The sequence below is a fragment of the Rhododendron vialii genome, chromosome 10a, assembly GCF_030253575.1.
Source record: "Rhododendron vialii isolate Sample 1 chromosome 10a, ASM3025357v1".
In the NCBI taxonomy this organism is placed as follows: Eukaryota; Viridiplantae; Streptophyta; class Magnoliopsida; order Ericales; family Ericaceae; genus Rhododendron; species Rhododendron vialii.
In genome coordinates this window covers 36,778,772-36,793,666 of record NC_080566.1, presented here as the reverse complement: position 1 = coordinate 36,793,666, position 14,895 = coordinate 36,778,772, and the positions used below count along the sequence as shown (strand labels likewise).

The following is a 14,895-nucleotide window of genomic DNA, read 5'->3' as shown; positions in this document are numbered from 1 at the left end:
CCCAGTGTGTAGAGTTGGGAGACGGTAAAAGATCTTGACAATGAGATAGTGCGACCTCTAATGCTGAGTTGTCATGGTGAGCTGTTCCTTTATTATGGTTGTAAGCGAATTCAGACTGGATACATAATTTAGCAGTATTCGCTTAGAACCCTGGTGCAGGACAAATAAAGGGAGAGTAATTCCATGGGACGGTCAAAGTTGGTGGATGTGGGAAGAAAGGATCTCGTGGAGAGAATCCTTAGATTTCATGTAAGTTAATGGATAGTAAAGAAAAAGACGATGTACTATTATTTTATACCATCTGTATATTATCAATTGTTATATTGTTGAACTGCTATTGTAGAGTAAGGGTTGGTAGGGTTAGAATTATTCTACTGGGTGAATTATCACTCATGGATACGTTTGTATCCTGGTAAATCGGTTGCTTTGGCGATTAATTTGCCAGAGGGTGCAGGATATCAGGAGACCGAAAAGCAGAATCCTCTACAAGTTGATTAGTACTAGGGTGAGGACCTTCCAGCTGAAGAAGGGGAGTTTGTCGAGTTTTGAATGTCTTACCCTTCGAAGCTCTGTTAGTTTGAAATATTGTTATTTGAATTTCCAAAGATGTTATCAGATTAGTCAAATTTTGTTTTGTTTTTGGGGTTGTAAGACAATTAAGAAATTTTGACTTTAGTATTTGAGATTTTCGCTGCTAAACTCTGTTTAATAAAATTTCATTTCTTAAATCGATCTTATGAATTATTAAATCCATTAAAACGGATTTAATTAACGTGTCCGAAAATCGGGGCGTTACAGTTATAACTTATAGTGAAATTTGGAGTGGAGAATTGCCTTTCAAGAGTAAGAGAGTTTTGACTGTCCAAGAGATTCTAGTGTGGAGAATTGACTTTATAGTGGTTTTTCTACACAAGTTTAGGGACGCTGATTTTGGCGTTTCACTTTTGTACGTTGTCGCTCCACTTTTAGTGTGAAGTTATTAGTAACTTCATGTACAAAGTGGAGAGTCTGCGTATAAAACTAGAGCACGAAAATCAATTTCTTGTATAAAGGGTTTGAAATTAATAAAAGTACATTACTTTGCTGTGTTCAACTCTTCAAGTACAGGTACACCTGAAGTGCTACAGTCTTACACACCACCCAATTTATCAAGTAAGTTTGGCAATGGCAAGACTAGGATTTAAGTTCGGAGGCGGCACCCAGAAAAATCAATTTACTTGATACCCAAAAAAAGATACTATATGTGTTCTAAGGTTAATCATCCATAATACCAAAAAAGTAAAATTTTTATAGACTAATCATCCATCAATACGCTCAACACCCAAAAAAAGGTACACGTGTTTGTTCTCTTATGCGACCGACGACGACTAAAATTTCCCATTTTGGATTTGGCGGTGGCACATGCTACTTCCCCCGCTCAATGAATCCGCCCCTTTGGTCTGGTAAGTTAATCAACCGTATGAAGCATGAAAACATGATGAATAACACGAAGATCTAGTTTATATACTGTATGGAGGAATAAAAAGAGTTTCGCAAGTATGCGATTCGCAATTGAAGAACCCTGATCATCAAAGAACTCGCAGCTGAAGATCCGGATAGCCAGCCCTCGCTTTATGGCTCTCAAAGAGGTCGTGAAGCGCTTCAATAAACTGACTTTGTACTTCATTGACCTTCAAAATGAGATGAAGAAAAGGGAGAAGAAATGGTTAATACGGTCCAAGTGAAATGACCTAGGCATGGTATTGGACATGGAAAGATCCTAGGTTTGTACGAACAAGCGTCCAGGACACCGACTAGGAACAAGATATTAACACACAGGGCCTGTTTGTTTGACGGGACTAATACTGAAGGAATGTATTATTAGCCCACCACATCTCCAATTCCACACCGGATAAGTAGTACCACAACGTCCATGGTTTTATATGACCCTTTGCTGGAATTTTATGCATCCAAGGCATGTTTAATTCGGATGGTAAATGTTTTAATGTACATTGTGAGCAGAATGAATGTACAAATACAAAATATATCTATTTAAAGAGACTTTTTTTTTGAACGGCAAAAAAATTTCGTTTATCTTTGAAAATGTTAAAGAGACTAATGCGCATCATTACCTCTTCCTTGGTGGGATTTGGATTTTTCTCGACTTCAATAGGTCTACCGACCACCACATGCATTGGACGGGGATAGGGTACGGGAGACCTGCAAGAGAAGAATCATGTGATGGAATTTGATCAGCTCCACGATATATCTCCAAGTTTTCTTCCTCTATATAGATGCAGAAAAATTATGTTCGAAGAATTTCAGGTTCCGAGTCTTCTCGATTCCAGTTGTTTGAACAGACATAATGGCACAAAGTTTTGGAGTTTAGCCTCAATCATTCCTTAAATGTAAATGCAGAGAATGTATCTTAGAACAGCATGTATGAGGCCAGGCTTCCAGGTGCTGAGTGTTCTCAATTCCGTTCATTTGAACAGATATTGTGGCAAGAACTTTAGGAGTTTAGCGTCAATAGCATGTCGAAATCGCTGAAAGTACTACTACCGCAAATGGGTCAATCAAGTTATCTTGATTTAGTCGCCATTATCAGCAGGTTGGATCGATGCATGCACTGATACAAGTCTAAAACAATTATTGGAGGAAGAACAAACTGCTAAGTGACAATATTAATTAAGCTCAGCTCTAATTCTTCCATTTCAAATGCATACGGAACTAGAAGCATCTTGCTATTGTTCCGGTTGGGGCATGCAAATAGTTCCTGGGGACAAGCTACAAAGTCTTACACACGTTCGGATGAGGAAAATGATGTCCACTGGTGTGGGTTGGCAGGCGCTGCCAAAAGCACCGGAAACATAGTTTGCTCCACGCCTAGTATTGTGTAGGAGTTGCGACAATTCCCAATGCAATGAAAGAATAGGGGGCACATTTGGTAGCTAAATCAACATTGGTAGCTAGATAGATGTTTGGATCACAATCCCCAAAACCTCGCCATAACCCCATATGCGTTGTGAACCAATAATGGGAGTTCTCAGACATAGATTATTTAGCTATCATTACAAGATAATGCCATCCGTAGTTATCTGAAGATTTTGAATGCATTATTTGACATACAACAGTCGTTCAAACCATTTATGAAGATAGATATTGATCAGCATGGGGTCTAGATTCTAGAACCTTGTCATGGAAGAAAATACATTTGGTAAACATCAGTGAATAAATTGTCGAAACGTACCCAAAGATTCCCCAGAAGATCATTGGGGTGAATTTAATAGCTCTACAAATTTGCCCGTACAGTTTCCCACTGGGCTTCCACCACTTATAGACGTGCGACTGCAGTAGAATTGAGATGGAGTGAGAAACATTGTCCACAACAATTAACTGTAAGGCACAACCACCCAAAAAACTGTAGAAAGAAAAATGCACTCACCAAAAGAGATATCTCTCAATGCACACACCAAAAGAGATATCTCTCAATAGTATCGATGAGATAGGAGATACAAAGGAGGACAGGACACTTTGTCGACAATCCAGGACACGTTTGGGGACGGGGACACTTTGAGAACACATTAGGAGGTGAAAATACAGTTTTTCTAAAAGCTGGCCCATAGCCAAAATTTTCATGTCCGTTTAGTTCATAAAGACTTATATAATGACCGTCGATTTGCATGTTCATGATGTTACTAGTATTTTGAATTTTTTTGTCATCATTTGGTAAAATAATAGTTTCCATTTTTCTACTAGTTCCTAAGATACAACTATAATACCAAGTATATTTTGATGTGTCCCAAACGAGTCTGTGTTCTAGATTTTGGAGAACTAACGTGTCCACGTGATCGTTGCGTGTCATGTCTGTGTTCCTTGTCCGTATCTTTGCTCCCTAGAACCTTAGATCATAGGCATGCATGTGATATGGACAAGCATGTTACAATGAGAGTCTTTCCTTTTGCTCCATAAGTTACAGTGATGAATCCAATCAGCTTTGATAATGCCCCGAATTAATTAGAAAGGGGAAACTGGGGAAAACAATCAGTACCTGTCCAAAACAAAAAACTGGAACCAAGGGTTTGCCCTTCTCCATGGCTATGCGTACAAATCCTCGTCTTGACTTGAGGAAGGCAACCTAATGAGACAGAGTGAGTTCAGGTTCACAAGAATAAGCGTACTGTCATTAAAGAAACTTAATCATGCACCTCACATATATGCAGAGAAGATTAAGAAGCCAACAGTAACTGGCGATATTTTCAGTTTATATGATTAATCCGAAGTCTATATATGGTACATAGAAATGGCCAAGGCCAAGGTGTAAGATTATTCAACAAATTAAAGTTGGTACTCCTAGCAGACATAGAAGATAAAAAGTGATTTGGTCTCCTTCTTCCAATGGGCAGTTTGCGACAACATCAACATGGGAAGCTCTGAGATATAAAGAGAAAGGATCCATGGGCTGGTATAATTTGGTTTTCCAAAAGTGTTCCCAAATGGGCTTTTATTAGCTAGCTTGTTTGTAGGGGCAAATTGGCGACAAAAGATAGATTAAGGGGATGGGGTATGGCTGCGGAAGCTGTGCATGTTCTCTGCTCTCGAAAAGATGAAAACTTGCAGTATTTGTTAGCTTTTCTAGGCAGATTGAGAATCATGTGCTAGGGAAATTTTTGATTCAAAGAAAGGCAGGACAATGGGATGAGGAGTTGAAATGGGGAATTGATCATTGCAGCGTATATCTTTCAGAGTCGTGCTATTCAAGTTGTTCCTAGCTGCTGCTTTGAATCATAGTCTCGAGTAGTCTTGTTGCAGCTGTGGAGGAGAAGGTGAGATACACAGTGAGCTATTGAAAACAGGTCCCTAGCTCCCAGGAAAATCATTGGCTGTGTAGCCAATGGAATATTCTTCCCCATAGACTGCTTACGAGTTGATCGATATTTCTAGTTGGCTTTGGGTTTGTTCCTTTAGTTTGTAGCTCCTCTGTTGATTTGCTGGGGGTTCATTCCCCGTTGTAATTGTGGTTTTGGCTGGTATAAAATGCCTCATTTATTGAAAAAACAAAAGCAAAAAATGTCACAACGATAGAGACCAAAACTTGGTGACTACGAGAGGTGAATAGGAGTTAAACCTCGGAACCTCGTTGGATGTGGTTTATCTCCTGCACTCCACCAGGCACTATGATGCAGCTGTAACCGGCATCCAAGAAAGACAAGAAATTTTCTCTTGAGGCAGGTGCAAGTCCCATCCATGTCCATATATGCCTAACGAATGGTGTGTGGAATGCCTATTATTGGGAAATCATGTTAATAAACACAGAAAAGATATGAAGGCATCCACAAACTTTACAAGTGTTCAAGCACTAAGGTGGTATCCTTACAGCATTACTCGCGAGGGTCTTAACTTTTGGAAGACGCATGAAACCTGTGGGCTCATTGAGTGCAATTGAACCAATGGGCAAAACTGAATGCGGCTCATACCCAAAAACTGCACGAACCACAGATGTATTCGTTACTTTGACCGAAACAAGAATGAATAAACTGGAATCATTGGTGCATACAACAGGTTGAGGCTTCTTAGAGATCACAGAAACCCACCAGTTCAAGTCAGTTAGCCATTGGGCCATTGGGGTAAAGAAAAAAGAGTCACTTGGCCAAAATGATACCCCTCACAGACTCGCGAGAGAACCAAAGAGAATACGTAAAGGAACCTCATGTAAGTCGTAACTAAGTTGTCCAAATCAGACATTTGTAGTACAACAGTTACAATGGTTTTATCCAGATGTGAGGCAAAGTAGCAAATGAAAAGTGCATTACTACTGCGTTGATAAACCATACTCGAATACATCATTTGTCAGTAGGAAGGGAAAATATGTAAAAGTTCATCGTTATATAATCTAACTAGATTGCTAGATTGAAAATTTGAACGTACTCCTAAGCAAAGAAGAGTTGAGACCATTCCAAATTTCCAACGGCTATGGTCTAAAGCATAGCCTAAGAACTAGTCACCCACCAAGCATCACTCTCAGAAAGCAAGAAAAGGCAAAATTCGACGATTTAGTCAAATCATGACCTGCTCACATTAGGGATGCATCCCGTGAAATAGCTACCCAGAAGAACATTGGGATGGGAACTCACGGGGAATCACTAGAGACAATGGACAATGTACACTTCGATGTCAGAGCCCCTTTCTACCAGAGGCCCTGTATTGTTTACTTTCTAGATAACTCAGGGTGTCCGGACTAACTTACGCGCACCTGAACAATCCTTGGAACCAATCCCACCGGGCAAAGCCCATATGGAGTGGCCCCACAAGTCATGGCAAGGCCCCATATCGTTCTTAAACTGTCGCTGCTTGCACCTTTTACACTATATAACAGGATAAATTCAAGGCATAGTGCCATACGAAGAGTACTGATTTATTTTGCAGAGTAATAGATTAGTTTTAGAGCCAAAATCTATGTTACAATTTGGAGTCATGAAGTTAGTAAAGAAGAAGAAGAAGAAGACAAGCTCACCATAGGCCTTGTTTGGATCGAAGGCTTTAATATCCTCCACGTGTAAGGTCACCGGAAAATAACCACAAGCATGCTTGCAGATATACCTGAAAGTTGTCTAGTTATCAGTGTCATTTGTTCAATATAACCAACACCCTAATGTTTGAATCACTCAGAAACAAAACCACTTTTTGTTGGAAGTCAGTGCAAAAAAGAAAAATTACTGACCTTGCTAATTTCTGGCCCAAATTGCTATTATCGTCTATCGGAATCAGTGTAAAAATCACAAGCAACCCCAATACCCTGAATGATAAACAAACTTAATGAAACTCACAGAACACACATATGGTAGAAACTTAGGAAGCCATATGTTTGAGTAAAGCTCATTTTAATCCCCTTTTTCTATGGAAAAACTCAGACCTTGTTCGGTTTGGTACTTGGGTTTTGGACTTTCTCTCAGCGCACTGTCCCCAATAAATTTTATCACAATCATTACTCTCATTTCTCTCTCTATCTCTCTCCACTCAAAATCTAAAATCCAAAACGAACAAGGTCTGAGTGTTCCAATTTGTCTTCTTTTGAAACATTTCGTCAACAGCGGTGTTACGCCCACTGCTCAACATTTCATTGTCCGTCTCGTCAATCAATGGTATGGATTTTAAAAAAACTCTTCAACGTTTCCCTGGAAGAGTGTCTTTTAAAATCTGGACCGAGATGTGATGGTTTTGGACGGTGAAATTGAGATTGATGGAGGTAGCGGTGAATGTTGAGCAGTGAGCATGACTTTTGGTTTCGCCAGATAGGACAAGATATGGGGATGAGTATTTTAAAATCCGAACTGTCCAAATCCAAAATACTTTTGGACGGTGAAATTGAAAGTGATGGAAGAGCGATAAGTATTGAGGGGTGAGCGAAGGCTTTTGGTTTCGCCAAACAGGACAAAATACTTCTAAGAGGCATTAGACTTTTTATTCTTCTAGAAAATGATTCATCTATGAGGAGTCTTGTGGGCGTTTGTTAACAGACTTTAAGGATGTGTTCAGCTTAATTAGAACATCGCTTTTGAGATTTGAGATTGACTCGTTCATAGACAAGTTACTAAATTTGAACATATTTCGTAAACAAGTAAAATTTGAACATATTTCAAAGCTTATGTAGCTCAATTCGCTCGGTTCGTTTATCGCCCCCGAGATTGGGAGAGCGAGAGAGAGAACTTGAGCTTACGCGAAAAAGTGAGGAAGGGAAAGAAAGAGGAACGAAGCAACCACGACGACAATGTTGAAGTGGATACCACCAAGCCAAACAATCATTGCCAGAACCCCGTGAACTACTGATCCCTTTGATCCCCTGAACTCCGCCGATATCGGCTCCGCCGCCACTGAGGGCTGCGTTCGCCGCCTACCGTCTGCGGTGCCGGTCACCATCGAGGACAGTCGATTGAGATTACAATTCACAAGTACGACTATATATAGTACAACCATAACTAGAAACTTTTTTGCTGTGTCATCGGAAAGCACGCTTGAGTTGACTTTCCAATCCAGTGAGATTCCTTCCACCAAACCGCTCCAAAAGTCCAACAACCCACAACAACCATCCCCGACGGCGACACCCTGGACGGTTTGATTTTGGAATCCACCTCCACCAGTTGGCGTGCGAGCGGGTGCGCAAACACGAACAAGAGAGTGAGAGCGTCTTTGAAACGCATCAAAACCTACCTGCTAAAATTCGCAAATGCAAGAATTGAGAATTTGAGAGCACGAGCGCAGGACGAAAGATGCTTTTTTAAGGGGATTGATTTTGCCATTTCCTTTTTTTAATGTCACTCCTTTTTGTGTCTATATAAAAGATGATTTGTTTTGTAAAAGAAATGGAGTGGTATTAACAAAAAAAATGAGAATGAAAAAATTAATTCTCTTTTTTAATAATTAGTATTCCTAATCTTTAATTAGTCTGATTCTCAATCTTTAGGAAATGTCCGGCGAAATTTTTTTCCTTACGAAATTAGCCTACACTTTACTACTATTAAAAAGCCAATTATAAAAAGAGGACAGAAGATTATTGGTCAACGACTCAATATTCTTGAAATAAACAACTGAATTTGGTATAAAAGTAGGTGCACTGTGGAATTACTAAGCACTTTAAGCTTTGTTAATTAATAAGATCGACCCATGTGACAATATGAGATAATCGTGAGGATTATCATTGAGTTAACTACTCTAATATTTTTGGTCAAAAACCTACCCATATCGGCCTTAAAATTTGGTACTAATGTATTGGGCAGAAGTCTCTGTCCATTCTTAAATTTAATGAACTTCACTCATATGATAATCTTGTTTTGTACTTCAAAGGCAAGGGTGGGGGAGGTGGACTTGGCTGGAATGCTGACTTTTGTGCAGCATTAAGTCTACAGTCACCGAACTGCACTGTTAGTGGGACCCAATTTTAAAATAATTTTTTATGAAACAATGTAAAAAATCAGCTCTATCGGTAGATATGTTTCGTAAAGGTGAAACTTTTGGTATGAATATATGCTACGCAACTTCAGCTGTCATGATGGAGATCAGGACAGGGTTGGAAGTTTTGAAATGGGCTTTGGAACACGATGTGCTGGAGATCTGCATTCACACATGGATTGTGCGCTTTTTCATTCAAGGGTTTAGGAATCCTCGGAAGGCTATGTCTAGCTTACACATAGCTCTTTTCGAGTTTTATCGCTTATGTCTGTCTTTTAATTATGTTAAAGTAGTGAAAACTTCTAGGCAAACTGTTATGAGCTGTGCTACGTGCACAGCAGCTGTGCACAGCAGCCTTTTTCTCCCGCCTCGGGTTGCGCAAAGATGATCGGAGCCGCTCATTTTGTTCAAAATATGTCGTTTAAGGTTTCTGTAAAAAATGAGCTTCGTTCGATATCGTTTAGCCTAAATTCTGAAGTGATTTTGGGTGTTTTGTTAACGCCTCTAACGATATCGAACGAAGCTCATTTTTTACAGAAACTTTAAACGACATATTTTGAACAAAATGAGGGGGTCCGATTATCTTTGCGCGACCCGAGGCGGGCTACCCATAATTTTGCGAGAGCAGTTTTATTAACTGTGTAGCATTGTTAATATGTCTTGAATTGGGTCAACCCATTCTATATTCCATATGTGAAAGCCTGGGAGTTGGGGGCAACTAACTCCTCCAAACTTTTAAGAGCCCTGATTATAGTAGGTACAATTTGAAACCTCATATCGCAGGCCCAACAAATTTTTTTTTATCCTCAGAAAATTTATTCTATAGTAGCCAAACAGCACTTCCAAGAAATTCGTAAATAAGAATGGGAGGACTACAACAACCTAAACCTTGATGCGAGCATCAAGCTTTTCACACCAAGTTCCTTGGCACATACTATAAAGCGGATCCGAAACAAATCATGGGATAGTGCTAGTAGCTGAATAGGGTAAAAACCCCAATGAATGGGTAGCCCGACCAAACCATTAGCTTTAAGCACACATGAACACCTTAGAGAAAACCAAACCCAAAAAAACACCAAAACCCAGACTACTCGGTGGAATGGGAAAACCCCTTTCGTTTCTCAATCTTTGTATACTTTATTTAATTACTCGTTTCTTTATCGAATTAGAAAATTTCAATTAGGTGTAGTGTGTCCTCGATCTTGACCAATTAATAGAAAAACATTATTCAATTTTGAAAAATATTTGACTGCGATTTTAACACTAGATTCCCAACCACTTGAACCGTCCATTGCTCGGACTGAGATCCGAGCCATCGATTGTGTTAAGTAAGTTTGTTCAAGGGTCAAGTGTGTATTAAAGGGTCATCTAGTTAAGCTCTTCGTATTGAGTTTTAGGAGTTTAAAGGTCTTTGTGGGGAAGTCCAAGAGTCATGTTGGGAAGGTCAAGGTTGTGTCTATTTTTATCCATTAGCTAGTATAAACAGAATAGTAAGCGTAAGGGCAAATCAATTTTTTCAATCCGCATTAATTCAAGAATTTCTGTATCTTTTCCTTGTGGATTTCAAGGGCTGGTCGTGGACTCGAGTAATTATCTCATCGGCTAGAATGCTATCTAGCCTTCCTGTATTTTCTGCCGCGTTACTTGTCCAAACAAAATAGTGCTATATTGTAGAGACAAAAAGAAAGCGATTATTCGTTTCGGTGTTTCTGAAGATTAAACATAACAAGAAAATGGACTGAAACTAAATTTGTTCCTGGTGGATGGAACGAAAGTTCTTGAGATTATAACTAGGGATGATGCTTGTATTTGATCATTTCAACATTCAACGACCCGAAAGCAGCGACGCCATACTCTACTGGGTTTTGATTTCTGTTTTCTGCTGTTGTGGCGATTCTCTAGGACCGTTACAGGGGCTTGTGCATAGACTTTTTCCTCCTGCAAGATGGGTATAGTATGTTAAGTTCACTGGAGCAGATTGTGGCCTACAAAGAACTGACAATAAGCTTGCTGCAATTTGAAAAAACAGAAACAAAAACATGAAAACAATAATAACTTGGAGGTGCGATGAAACACTTTCTTTAAGACGATATCGGTCATCATTGGTTAGAATATGGTAATGTGTTCTTCGTAAATCTCCCGGATACAACAATGCTTATATAGTTTGATTCTCAATACAAGAATTTTGAGTTTCATTTATGCGATTGAGAGTACACTGCGATTTGCGAAAGGGGGCTTTTGGTTGCCGTTTCCAAGTATTTTAGCTTGGTTTTGTTAACATGCTAGCGGGTTGGTTTTCGGCTGGCCACTCTGGTTGTAAGAGATTTACTTTATTGCTTGGTTTCGCGTACTGTTTCCATCGTAATCTGTGGCGTGTTCATCGTTTCTTTGATGTTACGCTGGCCTTAGTGTCATTTTGATATCTCGTGTTTTCGGTAAATATATGTACACACCCAATACTAGGATCAACTTACTTGAACTAGGAGAGGGTCTGGCCTCCCTTCAAGAGTACTGCTAGTTACATCTTGATCATCCTTCATAACAGATGAAAAACCTGAGCTGTTGCCAAATTTCTCAGAAACCGCAGCTGTGGAAGAAGTACTTGACTTTGAAGTGTTCTGTTCATCTATTTCTAGGCTCAACTGCGCATTAAAAAAGATGGTGAAATCGTTGACAAACATAGATCTAAGGGAATGACTTCGGTGTCTCCGGTCATTTTGGGAACACCGTAACTTTTGGCATAACAAAACCATTACGAGCATAACCAAAACCCATTATAAGCATAACAAAATCATAACAAGGCATAACTTGTTTGTTATGCATTGGTTGGTTTTTTGGATATTCCTTAGTTATGTCTTGTTTGGGTTTTGTTATGCTTGTAATGAGTTTTAGTTATGCTCATAATGGTAAAGTTATGCCAAAAATTACGGTGTCCCCAAAATGACCGGGGACACCATAGCATCATCCTCTAGATCTAATCGGCAGAATCACTAATACACTGAGTTCCATCAGAAACTTATGAGTGAAGCGTAAAGTTTCTGATGGAAAAAAAAGAAAGGATATTGCCAGAATTGTTAACATAGATCTATTGGTAGAAACCGTAGAATCACTAATACACCAGATTCCATCAAAACTTACAAGTGAAGCCTACTTGAATGAGAGTACTACCAGAATTGGTATGGCATAGATCTAACATAAAATAATCTCGATAACTGAAAACCAAAGATTTTCCATTTTCATTTGATGAAAGAGCAGCGTTATGGACATAGATTCAAACAAAGATGTGTCCGGAGATGTTTGATGCACGTGGGATCTATACATATCGTACGGCTATGGATAATGGATCCTAGTTGAAATACCTGTAACACCCGCTTCTCAAGCATTTCAAGTCTTTCCATCAGCGTGCCTTTGTTATGAACTTCGTCAAGCGCATTGGAAAGAGTTCTGCACTTCTTATCTTCTCCTCCTCCTTCTTCTTCTTCTTCTTTCGTGTCTCCGATTTGTACTGGCTGGGGAACATGTTTTTCTGAAATGTTATTATGCTTCTCTTCCAGTAGCTGAAGCTGAATCATCATCAGGAAATCCACATTCAAATGAATTGGCAACCATGTACGAAGAGTTAGAACTTAGAAGCAATGAAGTCTCTATCAAATATGTACAAACTACAAAGATGTAGAGCAGCTCAATGATACACGTGATTTTCATTCTCAAGGTTATACCAGCTTGTAATGGTATCAGAGAGCCAGCCGTTACTTAAAACTTCGCTTGAAATCCACGAATTTCGCAACGCAAGTCATGTGACTAAAAAAGTAGATCACGATATACAAACATCTTGGCAAGATGGTATCCCTTAATAGCATCGTTTGTTTGACTGGATATGAGCATCCGGTTGATGGCAATTAGGATCTATGCTATTACCGGGTTTTACTTAAATTTTGTTAAGGACTGAATTAACTGTCCATAGAATATATATCTCACAAAGTTTGTGATATTAAAACAATGAGGTGTGATATTATTAAGCTCATCAGTATTAGTCCCCTGAAACTACTTATCCTATGAGATCACATACGCCTTCCCTATTAGTTTCGCCAAACAAACGGACCCTAAATGTTATATATCTTGCAGTAGGATTCCATGACTACAAATTGAGCAAGTAGAATAAGGATTCAAAGAACCATGACCATGCAGGGTGCCTGAAGCGACCCCGCACATGGGTAGTGGGATTGGTCCCCGGGATTAGTTGAGGTGCACGTAAACTGGCCCGAACATCTTAGATATCAAAAAAGGGTGACTGGAAGTGATACTGCTTTGTATCCACATACATGTGCACATTCATACACGTATATCAACATATATACATCTATGAATGTATGTTTGTATGTACAGAGAGAAAGAAAGAGAGAAAATTGCACTACCAAACGATCAAGGCGATCCAATCTAGGAAGAACTGGCAAAGCTGAAGTGAACTCCTGCTTTTCTTCAATCTCCATGATATTGATCCAATCAAGTCCTGGTTTTCTTCGGTTTTGTCAACCTTTTATCAGTCTAGAGGCACAATATGCATATAATCATTTTGACACTGAAATTTTAATGTAACAGCATTCTGTTTCTTTCCTCAGTCACAGAGAGAGAGAGAGAGAGAGAGAGAGAGAGAGAGAGAGAGAGAGAGATGTGGACACTTATAGTCCAATCCAAGCTTCCAAGATGTTGAAGAAACGGTTGTATAGATAATGATTATAATGGGCAGAAGAAGCCATTGAAAGAGGGCATTAAATGACAACCACCCTTGCCATACTCTCTTATCACTATTCATGCAATTTTCTTTCTATTGTTTTCTTTAGTCTTATCTGCTCTCTCTCTCTCTCTCTCTCTCTCTGCTGTTGGCTGGATGACTTCACATGCCACCTATGTTACATGGACTCAGAGCATGTTAAACAAGGATGGGACCAGGGGGTCTAGTGGCGGCGACCGCCACGACAAGAATTTTAAAAAATGTATTTATTATATGTAGAAAAAAATTATGCCTAACATATATAGTCTCGCCACCACTAGATTTTTTTAGTATACATTTCGCCACTGCTAAAGTAAAATTTTGGTTCCGTCCTTGATGTTAAAACGAATCAATTGATGTGGGCATCGCTTTTTCCTTTGTCCTTCCCTCTATTTTTGCCGGTGTTGAATTCATCTAATTTTCATGTCGGGGACTAAGGTTGCCAACAGTAGTATAACTTCAAGATTTACTTTCGTAATTTTCTAAGAAATAAATTTTTTTTTTTATAAGCTGTCATCGATCATTTCATGCATAATGCTCCCTCTGTCCATACCGTTTGTCATTTTTTTTTTAAACTGTACTTTTTCTTTTTATGAGCTGTCATCGTGATGTTTTAACTTTAGACAAGTTTGATCGAACACCCTTTTTATTGGCTTCTTCAGAGTAGCAAAGTGATTGCCTTTTCAGAATTCCGTGTCCAGTTTCGTTTAAGGAATATAGACCAATTAGTATGGTGGGATGGGTCTATAAGGTTCTATCCAAAGTCTTAGCGAATAGAATTAAGGGACAAATGCAATCAGTTATTGGGGAGGCTCAAGCTGTCTTTGTCACTGGGAAACAAATTCTGGATGGAGTTCTTATAGCCAACGAGGCAATCCATAGCTGGAAGTCAAGGTCGCATGGAAGTCTTATCCTGAAATTAGACTTTGAACGAGCGTATGATTGCGTGAACTGGAGTTTTTTGAGCAGTATGCTATCCAGGATGGGCTTTGGGAACAAATGGAGGGACTGGATTTTAGAGTGTTGTTCTTCGGTTTCAATGTCAGTCTTGATCAATGGATCACCTTCTCCGGAATTTCATACTCAAAAAGGGTTGAGGCAAGGCAATCCACTATCTGCATTTCTCTTTAACATTGTCGCGGAGGCTCTCAACATAATGCTAGAACGAGCAAAGGTCCGAAACATCATTAAACGCACTC

The 14,895-nt window shown here is 39.3% G+C and overlaps 2 protein-coding genes across 2 annotated transcripts; both read right to left on the bottom strand.

The window, feature by feature from the left end:
* Positions 1-1,289: 1,289 nt before the first annotated feature.
* Positions 1,290-8,168, bottom strand: LOC131304252 (diacylglycerol O-acyltransferase 2D-like). Its single transcript, XM_058331428.1, has 9 exons — positions 7,697-8,168; positions 6,701-6,775; positions 6,494-6,579; positions 5,357-5,463; positions 5,108-5,263; positions 4,031-4,117; positions 3,230-3,327; positions 2,112-2,199; positions 1,290-1,670 (listed from the first exon to the last, which is right to left on the bottom strand). The coding sequence occupies exons 1-9, from the start codon at positions 7,951-7,953 to the stop codon at positions 1,569-1,571; spliced, it is 1,056 nt and encodes a 351-aa protein (XP_058187411.1). The 5' UTR covers positions 7,954-8,168; the 3' UTR covers positions 1,290-1,568.
* Positions 8,169-10,479: 2,311 nt separating this feature from the next.
* Positions 10,480-13,547, bottom strand: LOC131304254 (uncharacterized). Its single transcript, XM_058331430.1, has 4 exons — positions 13,341-13,547; positions 12,285-12,488; positions 11,400-11,567; positions 10,480-10,863 (listed from the first exon to the last, which is right to left on the bottom strand). Exons 1-4 carry the CDS (start codon positions 13,413-13,415, stop codon positions 10,744-10,746), a joined length of 567 nt encoding a protein of 188 aa, XP_058187413.1. The 5' UTR covers positions 13,416-13,547; the 3' UTR covers positions 10,480-10,743.
* Between the last annotated feature and the right edge of the window lie 1,348 nt (positions 13,548-14,895).